Source organism: Melanerpes formicivorus, unplaced genomic scaffold (genome assembly GCF_026170545.1).
Source record: "Melanerpes formicivorus ecotype bairdi unplaced genomic scaffold, bMelFor1.0.p_v2 SCAF_20, whole genome shotgun sequence".
NCBI classification, from domain to species: Eukaryota; Metazoa; Chordata; class Aves; order Piciformes; family Picidae; genus Melanerpes; species Melanerpes formicivorus.
Window position 1 is genome coordinate 14065418 of NW_027142372.1, and position 26494 is coordinate 14091911.

General features: G+C 43.6%; 2 protein-coding genes across 2 annotated transcripts in view; both read right to left on the reverse strand.

Annotated features, from left to right (window-relative positions):
- GAN (gigaxonin) overlaps positions 1-6296 on the reverse strand; it is a 42763-nt gene extending 36467 nt beyond the window's left edge. The window contains exon 1 of the mRNA XM_068150878.1: positions 6039-6296. Coding sequence (XP_068006979.1) covers positions 6039-6205 — 167 coding nt within the window. The 5' untranslated portion in view covers positions 6206-6296. The remainder of the gene's footprint in view (positions 1-6038) is intronic.
- Positions 6297-8856: 2560 nt separating this feature from the next.
- On the reverse strand, positions 8857-26186 carry BCO1 (beta-carotene oxygenase 1). The gene is made up of 11 exons (XM_068150879.1): positions 25987-26186; positions 22278-22406; positions 20857-20986; positions 19957-20104; positions 18921-19068; positions 18382-18602; positions 17197-17454; positions 15475-15577; positions 14180-14274; positions 11898-12009; positions 8857-11206 (listed from the first exon to the last, which is right to left on the reverse strand). Exons 1-11 carry the CDS (start codon positions 26054-26056, stop codon positions 11034-11036), a joined length of 1587 nt encoding a protein of 528 aa, XP_068006980.1. The 5' UTR covers positions 26057-26186; the 3' UTR covers positions 8857-11033.
- Between the last annotated feature and the right edge of the window lie 308 nt (positions 26187-26494).

The window sequence follows — 26494 nt, forward strand, 5'->3', positions numbered from 1 at the left end:
CAGACACAGACACCTTCAGAGCAGTCCTGTTACAGCCCCAAAACTCAAAGTGTGCAAGACAAAATCTTACTAAAAAAGGCTCTTCTAACAACAAAAGTTTTGCCAAAGAAGGCAATTAATACGGGTGTAAAGGCAACCCAGCGAGCAGAAATTATCCAGACATCCCAAGCAGCTCCATCCTGCCACACCTCCTTCCATTCCAACTGGCCTCTTGCATCAGGGCCATGGATGAACTGCAATGCTTCACACACAAAGAGAGGACAAGACACCTAATCTCAGGTTCTCCTGAGTAAACAAGGTGTCCTGGTTTCCAGCTCTCCCTTTGCCTGACATGGAGCCGCAGCCCAAACGTATTTGCTTACTATTTTGAGCTGGGTAAGAACCCCATTGCTTCCACCCTTCAGGCCATCTCTAGGGGCTTGCTGGAACAGGAAAATAATTAACAACTCCTCATTCAAGCCTGGTATAGTGATTTTTAAATCCCTTTCTAAATCATAAGCTTTCAATGTACTTTACCACCGTTGCCCCTCAACTACTCATCCCAACAAGGCACACATGGAAGGCACTTCTGAGCTATGCCAGGCAGAGAGTTTCTGGAGAAGGCAACTATTTGGATTTATTGCTTCTCAAAGTTAGAGACTTTACAACTTGGTTACCACTAAAACATGACAGGTGACATTTCAGTTTCATTAAAAAAAAGGACAAAAAAACCCCACCCAAAACCCACCCAACTACACCTAATTTAATAACCTGCTTTGAAAGTCTGGAAGGAAAATCTGGCCTCATTTGCTCCCAACTTCCTACTGCCTGGGCAGCCTCTAACATTCTCAGGAGACTGCCAGAAAAACTTCTCATAAGAAACCTCAAAGAGGACATGGGTCTAGAGCCCTCCTTGATCTCTTGTGGCCCAGTGACCAGCACACTGTCCTGCTGCCCCATTCAGAGGGAACAAGCCCTGGCACAAGCACAGCATGATTTGGCTAAAGCAGAACTCGAGAACACTGGGTCCTGACAAGTATCTCCCAGCTTCAGCACTGGTTTATGTTGGTGACTTCAGTACTAGTCACAAATAGAAAAAACAGTTTTAAAACACTATAAAATGTCTCTGCAAATGTCAATAAAACCCAAACAGCTATCAGGAAATAAGCAGCAGAAGCTGCTGGCATACATTGGCTTCCACCTTGCTTTGCTCTACACTATTTTCAGTGCCCTGCAGAACAGATATCCCATCCCACTTTCCACACCAGCACTCGGGGATGCTCACAGACACACTTACACAAGGTCTCAGCAGCCCAGCCTCTCCCAGTGTCACAACTCAAAATGCTCCAAGTGCCAGCCCACAGGGGATAGGACAGGAGGTCTGTGATGGGGGCACATCCCTCCGTATCTCTGTTGGCAGTCTGGTTTGACATTGGCAGAGCAGTACAGAGTTTTGTGGCTGTGAAAGGCTCTTACAAAGCCTGCAGTGTTTTAGGAATGTCAGAAGGTTGCACAGCCCAAGTGAGAAGATGCAAATGCTGTCATGTTATCTCTGATCAAAATCCATTCACAGGAAGTATGGTTGTTTACAAGTTGATGGGATTTAATGTGAACTTAACCTTACTTTTATATTTTTCTTTAGCTATACTGTGCTCAGCTGGAAAAATGAAAACATGGTTACTGCTTCCTTACCAAGCTGGAAAAGCCTTGGGGAACAGCACAGAGTATATCCATCCATCTGTAATCTGCTCACACAGATGTGTGAAAACCAAAGACAAAACTTGCCAAGGAAACAGAAATGCCTCAGTTTAGTTTCTAACACAGCAGCACAATCCCTGTGTAACAACGTTTAAGTTCATCTAAGAATTTGAGCTTAAACGCCCTCATTGTTAAGGTAGTTCCCACATGCTCCCTGCCATACAGGGAAGCAGACAACAAGCCAGCAAAATATTAGGAGTTGCAAGTTTCAGCTGGCCAGGAACGACTCATGCCAGGCAGTGACAGATCTGTTGGGATGAGAACATCTGCTGCTACCACAGAGGATACCAGAAATACTTGGACCAATTCTATCCTATAAAAGGTTTGTGGATATATGCTACAACTCAGCCTAACTTACTTGTGCAAGCAGGGTTTGTTCCGGTAAAAGCACTCTTATGCCACCATAATTTACACCAGGCTCACAAACTAAATGAACTAAACCAAGCCCAGGCATTAGAACAGTATCTACAACAGAGCAAAAGTGCTAAAAAGAAGTGCAGCCTCCTGGCTGATTTGTTACAGAGGAGAACATCAAGAGCTAACCAGGCTCGAATTTAGCTTCTCTGGGACACACAGCAACACCACTTTGAGCCAAGGCATGCTTTGTCCTATGGGAGTTTCTTCCTGAGGAATCCTCCTTTTCTCAGGCTCAGGAACATACCACAAGATGTAGGAGATATGCAGGAAGTTTTCTGTGTTTTGTAAATGACAGGATTTGCTCCGGGGGCACAGAGAGGGATTAGATAAACCTGTACATATAAGGCAGTTCTGTAGGAAATCACACAGCCACCCCAAACCTCTCTGCCCTCGGAGCAAACGTGGCATTAAGCAGTTGAGGCAAGACCTCAGGAATCAGACTACCACAAAAGTCAGAAGAGTTACTGATCCCACAGACTGAAACAAACATTTCTTTTTCTCCTGTTCTTGCAGAAGCTAGCCTCCAGACAAGAAAGGCAGATGGGACCTGCAACAGCAGTAACACTTCTGTGTGTTTCTGCATCCCCTTCATGCCTGCCAACCTCTCCCCACTGAGGCTGCCATTTTGGAGCAGCATGGATAACCTAGCTGCCAAATAACTGGTGGGAAGCCACATCACTATAATTTGCAAGTGTCCTACTCATACCTGTTAGCCAAACTGCTTCCATGCAAAACTAAGAAACAGGTAACGCTTCTCTCTGTGGCTGCACAAATCCTTCAGCACATACAGACTCTGCTCACACCCAGCCACCCCCTCAGAAAGTCCATGCCTACTTATTTTCCTACTCACACCCTAAACTAAGCTTTCATGCAAACCCTGCACAGCTTCTGCACTCGCCCACTGACTTGCCCACAGCCACAATAGCAACGACACAGCCAGATACCAAAACCCACCACGCCGACTCACGCTTCCACTGCTTCACTCACAAGTTTCACACATCTACTCATTTTTCTCCCCAGTTTTACTCCTGAAGTTAGTTAATGGATTCTTCTGAGCTTTATATTGGAGTTTCTCAAGTGAGAGTGCCCCAAATCAACTGGCATTTGGAGAGTGTAACAGCCTCTGGTAGCAGAGCATGCTTTGGAATCATCTACCCTTGCAAAACAGGGAAGTAAAATTCTTAAGTCTCCTGCAGTAACTCTTTGTATAGAAATCTAACTCGACCCTTCTATTTGAAAAGGCAACATCTGAACTAAACAGTGCTTGCACAGACTGGGTACAGCCTGGAGATGAATTTTATCTCCAACAAGGGTCACTGAAACATTACTTTTGGCTGGAAACATAATGCTCCAACACTGGCGACCTACCTGACCAATTCTACCCAAAGTGAAGGACAGCTGGACTAAGAGATAGGTCCTGGAGTGACAAAACACAAGAGACAGGCAGCAGGTAAAAAATTCGGCTCTGCAAAGGTAGATACTACAAAAACATTTCTTAATGTGCCATACAAGAACTAGGTACACACAGCTTTGGTTCTTTACATCTTGCAAGCCCATGGAGAAAAGAGGCCTATAAAGACCCCAACAAACAACAAAAAAGAAACCAACACCACACCAACAAACTTACTAATATTTATATATGAATGCACCTAACCTACTTTCACACATAGCTAATGAGCTCCTTCATGGGATTTGAACCTGAGCAATCCTGAGTTTAAAACAAACCACAAGTCTAATGACTACAGGTTTTGCTGCTAATGTAGCTGTGTCTGGCACTCCTATCCTCACACATCCTTAACTCACATTTTCTCTGGACATTCTTGATAGAGTCAACACCTGGAGATGAAGTGCTGTGAAAATGGATTTCTCCATGGGATAATTTACAGTGTCTTTTACTTAAGCAGTCTTTTGCACAGTGGAGAGCAGTACATTTCCTGAGAACTCATCTTGCTGTTACAGTAGAACAGCAGTTTTTCCAGGAATATGACCTCTTCCCACCCAGAGCAACTCTTCTGAACCTTAATGGTCATGCTCATGTAGGTATCATGACCAGCCATCTAGAAAGAACCCAGGCATTTTGAAGACTATTGGATGAACAGCCCAGTTCAGTTTCAGGTCTTTCGTTTGTCTTTTGCCACAGTTTTCCAGGACTGCTTTTCAAGACAAGCAGTGAAAAGAATTAGTAGTAGTACAGAGTGTGACAGTTTTAGTCATCCCTGACTGTGACACACAGGCTCTGTGGCTCTTGATCTTCCTTCTCTGGGAATTTTACTTCATGTTGTATCTCAGCTCTGCGAGTTCAACCAGTGCAGGGAACTGTTTCTTTAAGTCTGTCATCTATCAACACCCATTTAAAAGTTAATCACCAACCTCACATTCTATTTAGCTTAGTCTCATATTAGAATACATTGTTGTACTACAATGGTCACCCCAAAATATCATATTGCCTAAAAAGCAGAAGATAATATGACTTTGAAGCAGGTTGCACTTGTTTGGAGAGTATCAGGCTAAGGCAAAATGAATGTCTTTGTCACCTGCAAATGACAGGACTTAAACATAAAAATGGTTTGGAAGCAACTGCTTATACTTTTTGTTTACCCTCTCCAACATGCAGATATGTGCTATACAAATCTTATGGTGGGTATATACACAGAAAGGAAAGGTTGGAAAGGAACCCCAGGATCATCTGGTCCAACCTTTCTCGGTGATATTGTAGTTTACAGAATCACTGAAGATATTCTTAACTAGATGTCACTGAACTCATCAGCACTGAATATGATGTGGAGAAGCTCAATGGCTGCAGCAGCATCTTCCACAGAGTGGGCTCCTCTGGAAACGCAGTCCAGGATAAACTCTTTGCTGGTCCACCTCAGAAACCATGACTGTGCTAAGACAGCCTGTCCTCCCCAGCGCTCGCTGTCAGGCTGCCTAGTTGTGACTGCACATGCTGCTGACACCCACTGCCAAGAGCAGGCAGCTCTCCTGGCATGGCCGGGCTGTGATACCTCTGGTAATTTCCGAGTTCTGTTCTTAGACACTGTGCAAGCACAGGGGACAAGAGATGGGGAGACAAACCGAGCTTTTTTAATTTAAAAGCTGATGTACTTCAGGATCCACAACCACCACCTGGAGCTCTGTCTTGATAAAAGACGTTAAGGAGAAAAAGAAAAGATGGGGGAAAAAAAAAACCAAACCACAACAGGAAGATGCTGAAGTGCTGACTCGGTGCAGCCGAGGGACACAAAGCCCAGGATCAGCCAGGCAGCAGCAGGCTGTGCTGCAGCGACGCGCGGCTCCCAGAGCTCCGCACAGGGCAGGGGCACAGCCGCTGCCCGCGGGACGCGCCCCCCGGCCCCGCCAGCCTCACAAGTTCGGGGTTTCCGGGTCTCTTGTTTACGCCCGGCACTCGGCAGCGCTTCGGCTGTTCGGGGAATGCTTCCTCGGCGGGTTAAGCAGCCTTTGAAACCTGGGGAACGCAGCGCTTTGAGGCAGAGAGCGCGGCTGCCGCTCCGGACGGGCTCGGGGCGCTGGGGGCAGCGCTCTGCGGCTCCAGAGGGACGGAGGGCGGCAAGGAGGGCAAGCGACAGCCCGCCGGGCCGCGGCTTCCCTGGGGACGCTCAGGTAAACTCCGGAGCCAGCCCCGGGAGGGCAGGAGAGGCTCGCTTCGCCCCGGACCGACCCCCTCCACCGGTCTCCCCTGACTTTTTCGTCCTTACGAGCAGCCAAGCCCGGTCCTTATGTAATCGTAATGGCCCGCAGCGGCCGCCCCCGGCCGCCCCCCGCCGAGTGGCCGCCCGTTGGGGTTAGGGTGGCGGCTGTGGCCCGATCTCGGCCCCGGCGGCCTCCCTGCCAGGGTGCGGGCCGCGCCGCCGTCCCGACCGTACCTGATGTAGGGGCTAGCGGCCGCCAGGATGTTCTTCTGCACCGGGATCTCCTCCCCCTCCAGCACCAGGTGCGCGTCGCAGAAGCGGCTCTCCTCGCGGAAGGAGCTGAGGGCCCGCAGCAGCCGCGCCGGGTGCTGGGGGTCCGACACGGCGCTGGGTCCCGACATGCTGCCGGGTCGCGCCGAGCCGCGCCGCGCCGCGCCGGGCCGGCCGCCTCAATCACTGCCCTCACACCATGGCTGCCAGCCCGCCGCTGACATCATCTCCCCGCGCCGCCCCGCCCGGCCGCCGGCCTCCGCCTGCGGGGCGGGAGCGGGGGCGGCCCCGGCCCCGGCTCCCCTCCAGGCACCGCGGGTAGCCTGAGTCACCCGCTACGGCACGGTACGGAGTGGCACGGCCTCCTGCCGGGCACCCGCCGGGGCAGGGTGGGGTGGGTGCCCGCTGTCGCTGAGAGTCGGGCACCCTGAACCCAGCGTCGCCTGCCAAACTACCTTTTCTTGTCCCCTCTTGGCTTAAAAATGTGTCTAAACCCAGTCTTTTTTCCCTCCCCCCTCCCCTTACACGAGCTGGAGGTGAAAATGATAGGTGTTAGCAGGAGAAAAAGGGAATGAGAATTAAATACAGCCAGGCTCGCTTCGATCGTGCCGCTTCCCGCAGCTGACAGCTGGAAAGAAGCCTTTTTCAGGCGAAAAGGTTTTCTTCAGGGCTGTGCACAAGAGCTTTGGCCGCATGTTTAACCTGCTTAATTGCACACTAAGAGACGACTTGATTCCATCTGCTGCTGCTGTCTTTAACAGCACCCAGACTTTAAGTAGCGAAACTCTTTGCACCGAGTGGAAGCGTTGGAAAAGCTGTGATCCACCTCAGCGACAGCTCAGGCGGTGCTGCCAGGAGGGGGCAAACACCGCAGCTCACCCTGGCCCTTCGCCCGTGACAGAAAAAGAGAAAAAAAGGTCGATTTTGTTTTTTTTCCGGCTGGGAAACACCCCAAAGCACATCACCCTTTCTGCTTATCCATTGGGAGAATACGATTTTGCAGAGGGTACGATCCAGTGCTTTTGTTACTTCTTTACACGGGTGATGTCAAGCACGGTATTTAAAATCACATGATCTTTGGAATGTGGACAACTTTATTTTGTAAGTCAGCCCAGTCCAGTTTTATGTTGTCTCCAAATCATTTTACCACTAGAAAATAAATAGAATAAAGGTATGTGGAAATGTCCCTGTAGGAAAGAGAAATGAATGACTTTACAAAGGCAACGTTGTGCTTTCCAAGCTACACACAGGGCTGTTTTGTTCTCCAGATGGAGATTTCAGCTGGGACATCTGCGCATGGAGACCCCAATAGTCAAAACACTGCACCAAGCTTGCTTGTGAAGAGTGTGAATGGCCCTATTTAAGCCAGTGTTCACAGGCACTCCTTGCTGAAGTGCTTTTGGACTGGATAGGGGTCACAGAGGAGTACTGGCTCTAGGTTTGTTGTCCAGCTTTGAACAAGAGTTCTATAAGGAGCAGAGGCTCCACTTCACATCCTGGTAAGATGGAAGGCCTCAAAACATGCTGATCTGCACGAAGCACCAGCAACCTTGCATCGCTCCACTGTTACAGCATACCCATTTAAAAATATTAGAAGGCCACTTCTTCTGGCTTGGATATAATTATCCAGGATGCCAAGAGCAGAATGAGGAAGAGCACAGCAGATGCAGAGGACACGTCCCCAGCTCTCTTTGAGGCTAATGAAAGCAGAGAGCACTCCGCATCTTGACTGCGGCTGATGGATGTATTTTGCTTGTTATTAATACTTAGCTAATTGCACACCCGAGGGAACGGTGGTGTAAATTATTGCACAAGCTGTCATTGAGTGCCCTGGTTATTTAAAAGTACTGGTTTGTTTCTCTGCATCCTGCACAGATTGTTACATAGGAAAATATAGTTGTACTTCTGGCTTTTAACTCATTGCAGTAAACAGCATTTCTGCTTACTCCTGCTGCATATGTGGGGCAATGGGACAAGGTGCAACAGGTAATACCCACTTCCAGGGAAGAGATTAATTATTATACTGTGTCATTTGCTCCATTTAATGAAACCTGTTGATTAAAAACAAAACAAAAAAACCCACCTAAACCAAAACCAACCAACCAACAAACCAAATGACTCTACCAGCCAGAGAGCCATTTGTAACATCTTTGGAGTAATTATATGTATGCATGCCTGTGGCCTAGTTCTCTTGCTCAACTCTGTTTTTTTCCTTTCACAGATCTATCTCCCTACTATTTTTATTGGCAGTCACGAAATCAAGATTCATTTATATGCCACTACAGTAACTCCTGTAGTTTTACTGGGTTAATTTGTGACTTAAACTGTTGCAGAAGAAGAATCAAACCTTTCTGTCCCTCAGGATTTCCTGCATAGTGAAGGAAGTCAGAGAAGCAAAGCAAATGACAGATTCATTACCGTGTGCCATGTTACCACAACAAAAAACCCACAAGCCTTGCAGCCACTTGGCAAAGCACATGAGCATTCCCCCTTGTTATTGTCAGCCCAGAAATGAGACAGGGTATTACCATAGTCAGGGTAAATGTTTCATCAGATTACTATTGCAACTGCTAAAAGCATCCTTGAACAAATTCATGATTAGCCATATGGGTTTATCCGTATTGTCTCTGCCACGGGAGGACACTGGGAGTGGCAAATCCAGACTTACATCACTGTTTTTCTCCTCAGGCTGACTACAGACTTGATGCCAATCAAGTCCTGTGTAATACTTACTGACCATGGCAATACAGCAGGCTTTGTTTACAAAAAAATCATCCCCAAGACAGGTTTGTGCCATTTATTTTCTGCAGTATACATGAACATAAATAACACATTTGTTTTCTTGGACTGTAGATAACAAATCTGATTTGGTTTTATGATTATTCCCCTATCATGTCATCTCTGCCAGTACCAATTAGCTCCTCAGAAGTCAAGTAGCTCCTGCCTCCAAACTCATGATCACGCAAAACCACTAAGAAATTCTGGAGACAAGCTCTGAAAAGGAGATCTATAACAAGGGTTAGACTTTTGATTCATTGCTGCCTTCAAATTCCAGGAATATTTGTGGGACATTGTTAAATCCAACCTTTTTCAGATTAAAAGAAACTACCTCACAGCTGGGATCCTTTGGCAACATCAGAAGGTAGCCTTCCATTCCAGTCCTGGTTTCCTATTCTTTAGAAGATAAAGTTCTCTTAAACAGTAGTGCCTTGAAAGCACTAAAAATGACTGTTTCTGCAGACACACCTTACTGAAGTGCTTCTTTCTATTACAGGGGATATATAAACATTTGAATGTCCAAATTTGCACATCTTAACTCTAGATCTGAGCACTTTACATTAAAACTAGCCTGTATATTCTTTATGCTTACAAACTGTGAAGGCTTAAGCACAGAAAGGGAGCTAGAGATGTCATGGAGCAAACAGAGCTGTGGATGATGTTGGTTCAATTCCTGCTCTGCTGTAAACATCTTATGTAATTGTGAACCAGTCACCAAAGCCCTGATTCTCCTGTGATGGGGAGATAGTAAATGACAATGATTTCATTCTGTTTCCTACCTGTGAAGCACAGTGAGCAGCAGAGACACCAAGAGAGTGTGTATATAAAAGGGTGAGCAATACCTGAGTGGTGTGGTGGTATTTACAGACCAGATGAACACCTAAAATAGATGGAGGTGGAGTTTTTTTCACTAGTAAAGACACTCCCAAGAGTAAAGGGAGCTACAACAGGAAAATCCAATTCAAAGACAAAAAACACCCAAAACAAAGCAAACACCCTCTCATTTAAAGAAAATCAGGGCCCCAAACCAGAAAAGAGAATCAGGGGATCAGGAAATGGCATTCCTGTAACAAACCCAGTCACAGTATAGTTGGCATTTGCACTCTAGCTTGAAATGTGCTCTTGAATTGTGACTTTCCATGAGAGCTGTGTTCTTTTATCGGGAAGCAACTGTTATGGGCAATGATAAACCCATGTCACAACATGGATTCTCCTAAGTACACAGTAAAGCAGATGCTCAGCTCTAGCAACAAGAGCTTGAAGTTTCAGCTTGTCTTGTTCAGATGAGGCCTAAATTAGGCCTTTCATTGTTTCACCTAAACAGCTGTTGAACATGTGAGTTCTGCTAGAAATATACTGCTCTCATTCACTTACCTACTCTTATTAACAGAGACTAGTGGCATTAGTAATAAACCACTACATTTCTGCTTATCTTTTACCCAATGTAGTCATCTTCTTACATAAACTGTCAGCTATTCTCCTCAAGGAAAATCAGTTTAAATACAGAGTGCTCAAGACCGAACAGCACTAAAGTATAATCGAATGCTACACCAAGCTCTATATTCCATTTCAAGTTACTTGGTTTTGTTAGAAAGGAAAAATTGCACCACAAAATTAGGAGCAAAGCAGGTTTCTTTAGGTTCTAAATCAGAAAGTTGTAGCACCTCCATGTAATACTTTGGTTATGGTGGACTTCAAAAAACTAAGCACCACGAAAATGCATTGCCATGAATTATTATGATCACAGCAGATTACTGTGTGCTTTTCTGGCAGCAGGCAACTTGCACCATGAGCTGCAGCCTTGAAACAGTCCATGACCTGCAGACACATGTGACTCATACCATGCACCACCCTATAAATACAGTACTTCATTTGCTCAGAAAGCTATTTCTATTCAATTAAATCACTTCTTGTTACCTTGCTCTCCTGTTCCCTGCCCCCTGAGCTGTATACAGCATTAGCACTTAATACCGATCGCTCTCCTTCTGGAAGTTGTGTACCAGTTGTGCAAATCATTGTTTTTAATAACAATTATTGCTACCTCTTACAAAAGCTTCTATATAGTCACCAAAGAGATTCTATTTAGTCATGTCTTGCCATAAAGTAGGGTTGTTCCTGAATGATATTATCCCAGGTTCAGTAGAAGGTTATCTCAGTCTGTGTAATAGGATGAGCAGCATTTTACTCAGTCTCACTCTTCAAATTTTCCTCTGGTATAAACACTCCATGCAGGTCCACATGCATGTCTACATTTACTATGGCTCGGCCCAATTCCTTGAATGTTTTGGCATCCAAGACGAGTAGGAAGGGAGCTTTCTTTGGATCACTCATCACAACACAGGTTAGAACAACACCTGTGACATACAAATGAAGAATCAGAAACACATACTAGTTGAAGCAAGCAGAAAAGGTAGCGCTTTTCCCCCCTAAGTGTTTCCTTAGTAAACTCTTGTTTCTTAAGAATTTGAGGACACAAACTGAAAATGCTTACTAGATCAAGAGGTCTACTGAGAGTGCTAACAGAACTAATGAATGCTTCTCTTCTTTGCTTGTTTGTGGTCAGTTCCTCGGGAAGAGAAAAGACCAACCAACAGCGAATTGTGTGCCTGGCAGTTTCGAGACCCATCCTTTCAGCTGTGTGCCATTTGCCTTTGCAAGGAGTCATAGTCTGTTCTGAGAACAGAACTGCATCAAGATTGCAGGGACACTTGCAGTGCCACTTCATGTTCTATATCTGCATCTGTAACAACAGTGACTTCCTACAGCTCCAGCTGCTCCAGACCATTGACAAATCCAGCTCCAAATGGCTGTCTGGAAAGGCCTAAGCATTTGGTTTATTGTTTATGGCTACCTTGGGAAATTACACAAGCTAATTTTGGGCTGTTGTTGCTTTGTGGGTGTTTTGATCTGGAGAAGTAAAATGGCTGGTGCTAATTTTAAACTCACAGTGGAAGCATCAACCCAGCTTTCTTGACTGGAAATAATGAAATGATTTAATGCAAAACTCATGCATTCCCAGCGTTCAGAATGTTATCATTATTTTACCATCATCCTCTTCTCTCGCATCAGGGCTGGGAACAAAAACGGGCTCAGATGGCCAGCAGTGGTCCTCTCCCCACTGGAGCATTTCCTTTGTCTGCACATTGAATTTTACAATCTAAATTGTTGAGACCAGGAAAGAAAAATGTCAGTGACCCAGACAGTGGTTTGTTCCAAAGGGACAACATGAACAGGCTGCTGGCATGGGGGGCTAATAAGAGCTAAGGAACAACAAAGCATGCGTCATTACAGGAAGGGAACACCTGGAGTGTGTTAAACTTTGGAGTCACAGAAGACACAATGTTCTTTTCATTTCATTTTATCAGATTTCAATTGCATCTTTCATTTATGGGCTGTAAGTATTTTACAGATCCTATCAGGTCATAAGAGAACCTTCTCTGTAAGTAATGCCCTCACTATGCAGGGGAAGAGGCCAAGGCCAGAACATCTGAGTGACTCGGTCCAAATCACTGCAGTTCTGTAGTAAAGCAGGAAACAGGATTTAAACATTGCATTTTCTAATCCTGTGAATTATTTTCCTTTTATTGTGACCTTAATACTTCTCAAGGCCTTCTAATGTTAAGCAGGGTAGACATATGCCCAAACAAATGCTGCTAATAGTAATGTGCAAAGCTTAAACCAATGGGGCAAGAATTCCTCACAGACACTGGTATTTACTGGAGGAACAACATACACATTTTCATCTCATTAATGGCTCAAGTGTCTGACCAAAGCAATTGCCAGTGGGGATGCATAGCATTTGCAGTTCAGTTCCATTAAGGCCTTTTCCTCTACCTTTCCATATGCTGTTATCTTCTTTCCTCATTTAGCCATTACTCAGAAAATGTGTTTACAAAAGGAAGAAACTATTCAAATTACTGGAGGAAGACTTTGCAACAATTCTCCCTTCTACCCAAGATAACAGCAATTTTGCTGACAGACTTTACCTAAGGATTATGCACAGTTGTTGTGCTTGCATTCATTAGAGAGCACTGGTGTGAAAAATACCCCAACTTTTAACAGCATGTCTTATTACATTTAAGTCAAGCAAGGACTATCTACACTGGAAATCACAAACTTGCAGATTTGTTTGTGCTACTGTCAGATGTGCTGCAATAAATTTTCTTGCATCATGCAGAACTCCAGCTTTATTTTGTAATCAATTGTGGTAATTATACAGGAGAGCCAGCAGTGAACTCCATTTGTGCTGCATTGTAGGCCCAGAACAGGAGTAATCAAGAGGGTATATGTCTGTACAATACTCTTACCTTCAACTCCTAATACTTTCTATCTTACTCTCTTTGTACTCCTGGCTGTCTCCTGAAAAGCCGGCACCGTGCATACACAACTGAAGCATTTGTCTCCCTTGAATACACAATTAACTAGCAAAAGACAAATCTTCCTGAAAAATCAGATATTGGTGTAATATTTGTAAATTATTAGATGCTGTTGCAATAACTTGGGTTTTTGATTAACTTTCCTAAAGGGCAAAAATATTTCGGATGTACGTCTGCCTGGCACTTATTTTTCCTACTCTCTCCTTTGTAGCTCTTGACACATTAGAGAAGGTCAGCCCAATTTAGCAGAAAAGTGAGGGTCTCAGTAACTATTGTGTTCAAGAGTTGGTGGTAATATAAAGCTGGATAAAGTAGCCTGAGTTTATTAACACATTTTGAGGGAAATGGTACAACATGAGCTCACCTTTATAAAGATTTAAGCATTTCATGCTTCTTTGCATGTGAATGAATGTATATTTGATCTCAAAGTCTCTTCCAGCCTCAAACAGTTATTCTATGATTCTGTGCATGACCCACCAATGGGCAAAGTTTTGACAGAAACACAAGCACTGTTGAATACTTGAGAAGCCCATCTGAAGTCACATCTGTATGAAAGCATTTGTTCTGCTGCCTATGGAGCTACATGCTTTTAACAGCTGATGATAATGTTCCACACTTTCAACTAGCGAAAGGGAGATCTAGTGTTGCCATAGTTTGGTAATCATAGAAGTAAGAGACCATATATGTCCAACTTTTCATCTCCCTGCCTTCAGGTGCTGAAGTTATGAACATCATACCCAGCTGCAGAGTCATCATTTAGAAGCTTTACCTTGATGCTGAAAAAAGAGTTGTGTTTCTGTTTTGAGGACCACACACTTTGAATTCACACATATGAATGCAGATTAGGTTGCATTTTGAGCCAAACTAGTAAAGCATGGTCTACCTACCACTGCTTCAATCTGATTTGTGTTTTATAGACAGAGTTTCTGCTTTTGTAAATGTTAATGTTACCTTTGCAGGAACTGGACTCCACTGGACTTTTGTTGCAAAGACATACTTGTAGTTTTTGCCATTGTAGTCGTAGTTGATACGAGGCAGTTCTATCCCTGGGTAAAATAAAGTGCAAGGCTTAGGAACCAGAGAAGAGAAATAACTCAAAGGTAGCTTTACAAATGCCAGCCTTCAGGAAGTTTTGCCCTGTGAAAAACCTTGACAATATTTAAAACAGTTTCCAGTATCTGAAGGGGGCTTCCAGTATCTGAAGGGGGCCCACAGGAAGGCTGGGGAGGGACTTCTCAGGATCTCAGGTAGTGATAGGACCAGGGGGAATGGAATGAAGCTGGAGGTGGGGAGATTCAGGCTGGATGTGAGGAGGAGGTTCTTCACCATGAGAGTGGTGAAGCCCTGGAATGGGTTATCCAGGGAGGTGGTTGAGGCCCTGTCCCTGGAGGTGTTTAAGACCAGGCTGGATGAGGCTCTGTCCAGCCTGATCTATTGTGGGGTGTCCCTGCCCATGGCAGTGGGGTTGGAACTAGCTGATCCTTGTGGTCCCTTCCAACCCTGACTGATACTATGATACTATGATAGTTGCACATCTTTTCTATGTCTGAATTTCTAAACAGCTGAAGATGGGTATTAAAAGAACATAATTAACTCAGGGTTGTTAATCCCAAACTGGTAGTTTTTCATTCTTAGTTATTCATTATATTGGAACTTAGGAGGGCTTTTTCTGCTTTGTTTCTTTTTTCCCCCCTTTCTTCATAAATAAGATGTAAACATGTGAGAGAGAACTGGAGGCTTCCATTCTAAGAAATTCCTTTCACTGGGGTAAATTTATACCACTTACATATGGCTGTTATTATCCCCTAAAAAAATGTGTACAAATCCTTTTTCAAAGGCAATCTTTACAAAATAGAGCAATAACTGAAGTCACCATTTGTAATAGGCCTATTTAAGTAAAATTATGCTTACAACAGGTAGATTTGCAAGCTGTACATTAATAGCTGTCAGATCAGACTTGGGATCCTGTATTAATATAAAACTGATGTAACTTCAGACACAGGCTTTCATTCTTGGCAAACATGTATCTGAGAGGTTCAGGGTCATATATTACTGGATAGACACAGAGGAGGGAAGTAAAGAAGGGAAAGACTATCAATATCTACACTGATAATTAAAAGTTTCATTTCTCTTAGCATTATGAAGATCTTACATAAATGAACAGCTAGTAAGAACAGCTATTAGGCATTATTAGAATGTGTGTGCAAGAGAAGATATTTGAGATTTGTGTAATGGGTATGTCTCACCTTCACATAGTATTTCAGGTTGGCAGTAGATGCTGCCATCTTTCTCTTTGACAGCAGTTGCAGTTGATGGAAGCGTGACTAAATTAGAACCTACTTCGGCATCCTGAAAGAGACATATGCTGAAAAAGTCTCTAAGAGTATGCTTCTAATTTAGAGCTTTCATCAAGTCTGATATTAATATAGGCAACTCTGGAATAAAACAATCCATCTTCAAGAAGTTCCTTCTTGTGGCACTTATCTTTTCATTGGAAATCTTGTTATACTCAGAGGACTGGCCAGGGGGCCAAGGGAGCTCATTCTCCCCACTCTCATGAAACTCCGCATGGAGCTCTGGGGACCCAGCATAAGAACAGGGACCTGTTGGATTGAGTCTAGATGAAGGCCACAAACACCATCACAGGGCTGGAGCACCTCTGTTATGAAGATGGGGTGAAAGAGTTGGGGCTGTTCAGCCTGGAGAAGATAAGGCTCCAAGAAGACCTCATTTCAGCCTGTAAGTACCTAAAGGGAGCCTTCAAGAAAAGGTGGTGAGGGACTTTTTATGAGTGCATGTAAAGGCACACAGGATGAGAGCTGATGGGTTTAAACTGAAAGAGGGGAGATTTAGATTAGATGTAAGGAAGAAGTTCTTTACATTGAATTGGGTGAGACAGTGGAATGTTGTCCAGAGGAGCTGTGGTTGCCCCATCACTGGAATTGTTCAAGGCAAGGATGGATGGGGCCTTGGGCAACCTGGTTTAGTGGAAGGTGACCCTGCTCATGGCAGTGGGGTTGCAATTAGATGGTCTTTAAGGTCCCTTCCAACCTCAACCATTCTGTGATTCTGTACCATAGAACCACAATGTTCAATCACCCTGAGCCTTCAGAAGGGTTTAGGCAGACACAGCACAATGAATGGGTGACATAGTTTGTGAATTGGTTATCCCACTAAAGGTCACCAGGATTAGGGTTTTTTGCATCTGCTATAAATCAAGTGCAAAAGTAGGTGCAATGCACTCCTGGCTGCAGAATTCTTCAGAATGCAGGACACTTTGGATAGCTGGAGTGATCTAACACACCCTTTGTCACTGCTGCATAACTGTTTTTGAGACATGAACAAGGGAGCAAGATCCTAGGATGTTGAAAGAAAAAGCATTATCCATTCCAGGTGTATCAGGCAGAAACTTGCCCAAGCTGTTGGGCAGTATAAAATCTTCTCAGCAAACAATTATTTAGAATGATGTTTTAAATTAAACTGTAAGATAAAATCTTTCCTGTTCCTGATAAATCTCACCCTTAAATTAAATCTAAGTTCAATAAAACCATTGCAACAGCTGGGAGGGTGCTTGTATTATATATAGGCTTCCAGTAAGGTGGGAGAAAGAGATTGTGCAAAACCTCATGCAGGCCCTTCCAGTCAACAGCCAGGTTGATAGATCTACTTGTACTTGACAGCATTTTACAAATCATCTGAATGGTAAGGAAATGATGTGTGCTCAATAGCCCTGTCCTCCACAATGGATGGTATCAGAATCTAGGTCCCTGTAATGGTCCAGCTGCTCATTGCCATTTCTCACCACACACACACAAACCAGAAGCCCTGCACGTTTTGTGCACATGTTATTTACAAAGCATCAGAAACCTGCACGTAGGGGCTGGCAACTAATAATTCACCCATTACTCACACTGCTGTATTTTCAATTACTGATCAAAGAGCAGATTAAAAAGCCATTTTCTTTTTACCTTGTTGTACTGCAGAGGAACAACAAATCGTTTGCAGGTTGGTACGCTGGAAAGCTCGTCATGCTCTTCAAGGAATTTGTTTAGGTTCTTTAAATAGAACATATCATACAAGCTGTTGTCTGCATAGGCAATAAGATCAACAACAATGTGGCCATCCTCTTCATAAGCATTGACATGGTGAAAAAGCACCATAGCATCGGTACAGAACTTGGTGGATACTTCCTTTTTAGTCTTCCTGTCGACAAAATGAAACCACGTCTGAAAGAGGAAACGTTATTGAAGGTCAGTAACGCTCAGCAAATATACGTGATAGCCATCAGCATTGTAAGGTATTGCCTGTTCCTACTGAAGCCTGTTTAGAGCTCAGGATTTGCTGCTAGGAGATGAGTGGTTCTAACCTGAAGACCAAAATATTCAGGAGTTAAATGACTGTGGAAGTGCTTTAAACTCATTTTACTGTGGTAAATTACTGTTTGGGCTAGGCTGAGGATTGAAGTTTTCTGGTAAAACCAGAAACCTGACTGATACTATGATACTGTGATACCATGATACCAGGAAAATCCACTGCTCTATTTTTAAATGAAAAGAATCTGCTTAGTCCAGAGTCTCTGTAGTGCCTTGTGCTGGTGCCCTCTATCCCAGCATGCCTCACTTATCAATGGCCACAGCATGTGGAAATAAGGTCCCCACAAAACAGGATTTTCCCTCAATTTCCACAATGAAAGACTGTCCTTTTCTTGCATGCAGGCTTTTCCACCAGTCTAGCTCTTTTATCTGATGGATCTACAACAGCTCTCATCAACAATTAGAATATTTTGTTTAGAGCAGGAGCAACTGTGTGTGTCTGGGATGCTAGTGTGGTTTTGAATTTCTCTGTTAGCACACAACCTTTCTAGCAAGGCCAAACTATCTCCTTTCTCAAGCCCTTCAGCATCAAGGCCAAATTATCTCCTTTCTCAAGCCTTTCGGCATCAGACAGTAACATTTCTAGTGATGGCTGCTAGTGTCCAAACACCACAACTTCAAAAGAAAACAAAGTGCACCACAAAAGTCAAGGATTGGGGGGGGGGGAAGAAAAGAAAAAGAAGAGGGATTACTGAACTTCATGAACCAGATGAAAAAGAGAACAGTGTGGAAGTGGTGACTGGCCTGTCTGACTCTATCTTTCAGCATTAGGAAGAATACCTTATCTTCCTTATTATAGGAAAGGCAGGAAGCCCAGTTCACATGTCGCATGTAAGCAGTTGCCAGTTTGATGATATCCAGTCTGAATGGCTGCTCAATGAAGACAATGTAATTTTCTGTCATTCCAAAGCTGTGGTAGTAGCTTGGGTGCAGCAGAGAGCGAGAAGGGATGGAGCACACCACTTCCACGTGGTTAAAAGATGATTTATTCTTTTCTTTTTCTGAACAGAAATGACAAAACCCCAAATTATATTTACAATAAATCCCAATCCAGTCTTGTTCTTGGATTTCTCCCATGTATGAAGTCGTAAAGAACAGGTTCCTCTAGGTTCTTCAGACTGAAATGTCCTCACAGTACTTAAGATGGACCTTTATAATAGTACAGGCTAAGCAGTTAAATGTTAAGTTCACCATAAGTTAAAACTAACAAAATTAACACAAGCAGTTTCTAGAAGAGCTGTAGCACCACCATTTCACCTCAGAAGAAAAGACATTGCTAACAAGTGTCTAGAAAATACTGATTAGCAAAGACATCTTACCTGGCACGGAGGGAGGAATCTTAAACAGAACATACTTTGTCTTCCCTTTATCGACTATCGAAGTGCCCATGTTGAAAGTATTTCCAGCACTGTCATAGTGTGGGTGAGAAGTTGCCATATTCACAGCTGTGTATTTGCTGTAGTCAACCTGGAAAATTACACAATGGGACATTTTAGAGGTGTGTAAGAGAATTAAAACTGATCTCAGTTAACAGCACAAATCCGCCAGCTTTTTAGCACTGGCAGCCTCTTATCGCTACCCTGTTTTCAAAAGGCCTTTCCATTTAAACAATTAAGCCAACTGACTTATGCAGGTACTCACATGATTCCCTAAACCAAGGGTAAAACAAGGATCCCAATTACAGTCACCTCTCCCTTGCAGCCGCAACAATCCTCTTGCGACAGGGCAGGAGGTTTGGCTAAAGAACGTACTCTGCAAATGCCCACTTCATCCTGAAAGCAGTTGGTTTAATAGGGCTGTGAGTCTAGAAATATCCTGGAGCAGAAAGATTTCGACTTGATCTAAAGCTTGGTTGATTTAAAATGCCCAGGCTGTGCTGGGAAAACTGCACATGCTAGGAAAAACCTCATTGTATATTCCAATGTGTCAAGATTGCATTTTAATAATTAAATAATAGCTTACATAAGGTACTTGAAAGGTAGTCATATAACTGACCTACTCAATTGTCCAATTATGTAAATCATTTGATAACAGCAGATGCAGAATAAGGGAAATAGTCCAAAACAAGCACGTCATCAGCATGATATGTGGTATTATTCCTGCATCCCGGCTTGGTTATGTACAAGAGAAATTGGCCAAAGCTAAGCTTTTCCTAAACTGCCTGGGATTTAGCTTTGAGCTCATGAGTTCTTAAAAAAACCTGGTATCTTCACAATTTCATTTGCCATGATTTCAAAACTAAGGGAAGAAAAGTATCTTTCCAGTTTTGTGTCCCACATGTTAAAGGATCCTTATGAGTCAGCCTGAAACTGTGCTCATTAGCAGGTAAGGAACCAGGGTGACAGTTGTTTATACCTTCTCTAATGTCTCCAGAGTCTTTGGATCGATTTTCCTGATGAAGTTAGTCTCACTGGTGGCGTAAAAATCATCCCCAGTTCTCATAATGTTGATCAGGCAGTTGTCTGTGAACTCAGGAATGGTGTGAGACAAATAGGTGAATGCCCTGTACAGAGAGGAAGTCCATATGGGTTCACCTGAGCAGCAGAAGCCCTCCCAGCAGCAGAAGCCATCCCAGCAGTGCAGGCTATGCACAGCAGCAGGGTCAGGGAGCTGGGTCTGTCCCTCCCCTACTGTGCCCTCTTCTGGCAGCTCCACGATGGCTCAGTGGAAAGGGTGGAAAAGTGGAGGAGATGGACTTCTTCAACACCCTTGGCCTAAGGACATGCACGCAACACCTTTTCCACACACAAAGGGCATGCAGGTCCAGTCCTGCTGTCAGCTGTAACATAGGCACTGGTTGAGCAGGATGGGTCAATAATGCTCTCCCGTGCACACTTCCTGAGATTTTGGCCTAACAGCCTCCCCCCCAGAGGCTGGTAGGTTTTTCTGGGTATGTTTTCATAAAATAGATGGATTCATATCCTCCTGACGGAACACTTTTGTTCCTGGTGTTATCCTGTATCACAAGTACGTGAAAAAGAAGATATCTGGATTTTCAAAATGACAACAAAATCTACTTGCAGTAGTGAGTAACACAGCCAATACTGCTAATAAAATTAACTTACAACATTAGCCTGACAATAACCCATAGAGACTACAGTGCTGGATGGATCTCTTGGCCTTTTCAATGAAGAGCAATTGTAGATGCACAAAAGTAGTTTTGTGTTTGCAAATACGTGTCAAGGGTAAACAGAAAGACATCTGTGCAGGAGAGAGAAGTAGAGAGAAGAATCTTGTGGGAAAAGCATTGCTTACTTGGCAAATATGTTTTTGCATGGGTCTGGATAAGCCATAGTTCCAAACTCAGACACCACGATTCGGTTTGCTTCTACATTGCAGTTGTAGGTGTCACTCCGGAGATACTTACTTCTGTAGTAAACTTCACCTGGCAAAGGCCAAACAGGTTGCAATCACATTTCATGCTGAGTTCTTCAGAAAAGCATTTTCTCAAGCAGCTGCCCTTCAGCTAAGAAAAGTGTGCAACAAACCCAACAGTGCCCCTAAATCCCCAGGGTGGAGGGCTTTTTCAGCTCTCTAAGGGACCCAGGATTGTTCTTGTGCCTGCTGAGATTAGTAATAACTTGTCAGCTTGTCTCCCAGTGCATTCAGACAGTACTGAGGGACTGAGGAGAAGAAAGGAGGGAGTTAGAAAAACTCTTCCAGTAAACTAAACCAATCTGTGTACAAATGTTTAATAGTACATCAAAGTGTGGGTGGTGATAAATCTCCTGTGCTGGCAAAATTTAGTTATGAGAGAGTAGCAGATTGCTTGAAGGAACCAGTGCCAATCAGAAACAATTTTATGGACCACTGTACTTGAACTAACTGAGCTCTGCTTGCTTCAGGTAAGTGAAACATACTGGCAATTTAAAACCACTGGTCATTTCTTCATAAATCAGAGACAGTGAGGACAGGCCAGGAGATTCTGCAGCTGCATTAAATGCCACTGGTCACAGAGAGAAACTAAAAACACTAGGGATGGGGCATGACAGTGGTAAGCCCCAGTTCTTTTACACAGACATATTTTTTGCAGCAAGGATCTAGGTGCAAAACATTCTGCCTCACACTGTAAACCAGCTGAACTGATTTAAAAAACAAAGAAAGATGCTTCATCTGAAAACAAAACATGAAATTGTTTTGGACAGAAGTGTTGCCTCTCTTCCCTCCGTGAGGATGACAAGTAGGAGGACTGCTTGTAGGAGTGTCAAGCATACATAAGTGAGGTTTGGTATGTGAAGTGACACAGTGGCCCAGTTTCTCTCCTGGCAGCTGTTAGAGCTGCAGCTAAATCCTAGATGGGGGAATGTTAGTCTTCCCTGAAACTAGGTTGTTCATGTACAACAGAAAAACCTCTGGATACTGCAGTACTTTTGATTGAGCCACTTTGAAACAACAGAGATTTTCTTGCTTTGGGTGGAAGTCAAAGGCTGCCCTGTAGTACCTGCTCAGAGCTGGTTGCAGGCTGTCCTGCAGTGCAGACAATGCTAGACTTGGGCACTCCAGAAAAGATGACAGCATAGCCTGTCTCTGCAAACAGCCCTGCAGAGAGACTCCGTCTGCTGTGGGGAGTGAGGTGTCAGTGTACGTTTGGAGAGACTTTCTCTGAGTCTCACCACACCACACAGGAAATCTGCAACATTCTAATCCTAGTCAAAATCTGATGTGCAACAATTTACCATTTTTAAATGTAAAACTGTGCAGCAGAGCCAAGCCATCAAACCAGTGGTTGTATGTGGTGTCTCCTATCGTGTGCATCCCTGGGCCGTTTCGGAGAAGGATCCCTTGCAACCAAGTGGGCAACTGACCTGTGAACAAAAAGGAAATAGCAGTGTCCATTCCATTAGGTGAGGGCCCTGTTGCAGGGCTAGTGTTCCTTAGGGCTTCCTACAGGCAGACAGACTACGGGTAAAAATCAAGTGTAATAGCACATAAAGAAATCATGTGTAATAGCACATAATTATGTTGGAGTTTGGGTTAACAAAAGGACAACCTGATCAAAACTGTGGCACTAGGAATATTCTGTATGAATATGCAGTGGGCAGTAGTGTCTGTGGTGACAGGTTGGACTTGATGATCTTTGAGGTCTCTTCCAACCTTAGTGATACTGATACTGATACTGAAGATTACTCTAGGAAGATGAGATTGCTGGAAAGTAATTTGCTAACTGTGAGGAACTGAATTCAAGTTGGACCTTTCTTTCCTGCACTCAGATTTTAAGGTGATACATTTAAACCCTTTTGCTCCTGCCAGGAAAAGCTAGAGCTTATCAGAAACAAACATATTTTATATGACTTGCACTGGCCTTCAGTACATCAATTTAAATCTCAGGATGAAATGAATTCCAGTAATAATGCCATTAATTAAATTACACAGCATAATGTAGTGTCACCGTGGGGGTGCTTTACTGACCTTACTCAGAATGTTGGTGTTTTAAACACAATAAAGGGTAGGAGTATCGCACTGAAAATATATGAATACTGTGGAGGTTTGCATATGGAATGTTTCTCATCAAATCCTTGCAAAAAAAACCCCACATTACATACTATTTGATACACAGAATAACAACAGTTAAAGAATATCATTGGGGTTAAGGAGCTGAACAGAAGCACATCAGATATTAAATTAAAAGCTTCACTGCCTTCTTTGAGCACAGGCCTCCTGAGGGAGTATTTAAGATCCCATAGTACTTTCCCAAGACCATTTCTGCACTGTTGTCTCTGCATAAAAAGCTATTCAGACCTTTTAATTCTCTTATCATTTAATCTGTGACCTCATGATGAATATGTTTACAGACTTTCTTATTAAAACTCCCTGACAACAGATAGAAATCCCCGCCCCCCCCCCCCCCCGTGAAAGTACTCAGTTTTGTCAAAGCTGTTGCAGAGGGGCAACAATTGTTTTGCTCTGTATGACTTTCTGACACCCTCAAAGGGTCTTGGGCAACTTTCTAAGAGAACATTTCTGGAATGTTGCCCTTTGTAGGTGAAGGAGAGAAGGACGTTTGCCATTTCTTCAAACAAATGACATTAAGAACACAATGGAAGGACATTCAAATGCAAAGGAAAGATAAAGAGTAGATGTCAGCTTCACCTAAAATACCTTCTAACCAGCTAATATTGCATGCTGTCATACTCACACCATTTCATTAGGGTTATTATTCTGGAATACATGGGCAAGACAAAAAATTGTTGCCACAATGGATGGAATTACTACTACTAGTACAGAACCTTGAAAACCAAACCTTACTTGCCTTTCCAATACAAGAAGCTCCAATGCAATAATTATAGTACTTAGTTTTTGTGTAAGATGAACAAAGTTTACCATTTAAGACAGATAGTTGCACAAAATCTGAGTAACCAAAAATAGTTGTTGAGAAGACAGGGAGGAAATCACAAGTTAGCAGAAGAAAAGATTCCTTCAGCAGGAACAAGATTATGACCTTAAGAAAATTTATATTCAAAACAGACACATCATTTTTGTTTTGCTGACTACTGAACATTAATTGCTGAACAAGTTCATTTCCCTTATATGCCTAAAATGCAAGTATTTATCTTCTTGCCACTTTCTACAGTCTTCTGTTACTTGGCAATAGAAGATTGCAGGCTTGGCTGTTTGTGCAGTGCTAGGGGTAAAAGCAGTGCAGTGAGTTCAATCTGTTGTGTTCCCACTCCCCCCCCCAATGCCACTTCTGGTTGTACATCTATGCAATGAGCATGAGCTGATGGTCATGCCCCAACAAACCTTTTGCTAACACTGAGCTGAGCTGACTGCATGTGATCTTGCTGCAACCAGCCATTCTTTCCCCGTGGTGGAAATGTCATACCTCTGCTGTGTGAGATCATCATCAGGCAAGAAAAGCAAATATTTCTGCAATTCACTGAATATCTTGCAGCCTCTGGGGCTAAACACTTTGTTTAGATATTATTCCTCTACATCAAAATAATGATGCTCAGAAAGCTCTGGGACAGGCCAATGAAATAATCTTGCTGGAAGGGATAAAAAGGGTGAAAAAGGGAATCTTCTTAAGGCACTGTGGTCTTGATGCAGCAGCTTGAACTTACGGAGTAACTCAGTGTAATTTCTGGCATAATTCAAGTATGACAAATGTGGAACAAAAAGTCATCTAGTGAGGTTTTCAGATGAAAATTCATCTCAGTGGGAGTTAAGAACTTCTGTAAACCACACCAGGTCCCAGTCAGCATCCTAAAGTGTTTCAAGAACTTTAAAAATCTGTGCAGATATGGAGTAACAGAGGAGATATAAGGAGGACATAAATAGGAGACAAAATACTGGCAGAGCTCATGGGTAGCAGAATATTTTAAGTCTGTGTTCTCTGTAGTTTTCACAATTGGCAAATACTGATTACATAAATGGTTAGCTTGCAAACAACCTCAGAGTGTTTCAATGCTAAGTTTTTACCTTGAGGAGAAAAAAAAAATAATAGTTCAAAGGCATAAACCCACCACAAATAATAACAAAGCATTTGGCTAACTTGAAGCAAAACAGTATCACACAGTATCACAGTATCGCTGAGGTTGGAAGAGACCTCGAGGATCATCGAGTCCAGCCTGATAGTTTCCAATTCAGCCACATAACTGAGCAACAACAAAGTCATGAAAGTTTTGTCATCTTCTTAAGTCCTGTGCTTGGGAAGTGACTTTAAAGGTGCTGTAAAATGTAAGCTAAGAAACATCTAACAAATTACAATTTAGCTTACATATGCCAAACAATGGAGCATAAACTGCACAGCTTTTCTCAGCAACAAACCTCTCCTGTAGCTATAGCAAAAAAAACCTCATCTGTAAAGTAAAAAAGTACTACAAAACCGAATTGATCCAGCTTGCATGCCTAGGAGGCCACTTTAAACTATCTTGATGAAGTGAGATAGGTTTTGCTGGATTCATTTCGGAGCCCTCTTTTTAACGGCCTAGGGTGGAATCCATTACTGCTGCTTCCCTATTTAGAAAAAGTCTCTTGTTGAAAAGCCCCAGTTTTAAAGACGCTCTCCAGGAGGCAAGGAAGAGTGTGAGGACAGAGAGAGGGTAGGGAAGGGTTACAGAGAGGAGAAACCGAAAGCCCGAGCAGAGCTATGGGGGAGGGGGTGTCACCAGATGAAATCTTGAGACTTTCTCCTTGACCACCAAGTTCGGTGAATCCTTTTCCAACAGGCTTTTTGGAAACGTACACAGCAATGCCCACAACGTGAGAAAAAGTCTCAGAGGTGGAGCACAAATATTGTCCGAGATCGGTCCTTTAAACAAACCCCAAGCCACGGCTCACTTTCTGTTTCCCTTTCCAGTGTTGTCTCGGGTGAACGAGGACTGCAGTGTTGACAAATCTGAACATACCACAGTAACCGCACGTGTTACATTTTCTTTCACTTACCTTGCACCTCAGCTTTTAGGGGCTCTGGGTGTTCTTCTTTATTTTTACCAAACAGGTTGTCCGTCTCCATCTCCAAGTGCAGTAACAGTTCCTGTGTTCCGTGCCCAGCGGCTCCCGCAGCGGTAGCGGTCCCCTCCTGTCTGGGCTGAGAACAGCTCTTTCCTGTTACATATAAGGATAAGGTCAAAGTGCAGTGCGAGCTAGCGGCTGGTGGCTTATAGACTGACAATTTATAATAGCTGATCTTTAATCCCTACCACATACACTATAATTCTTGACCATTCCCATTAAAATTAACTCTTTCACTGAAACAAAGGAGTGGTCTGTTTGCTCCTTGTGAAACCACCTGAAGCACCAGGCACACCCAAGGAACCTGGGAGAATCGCTCTGTAACATTCCCTTCAGCATTTCACATGAAAACTTAGATACTGCATAGGGGTGCTTACCCCATTTGGCAGGTAGGGAGGGAAAAAGCAAGGAAATCTCTACCCAGTGTTCAGGATTTGGC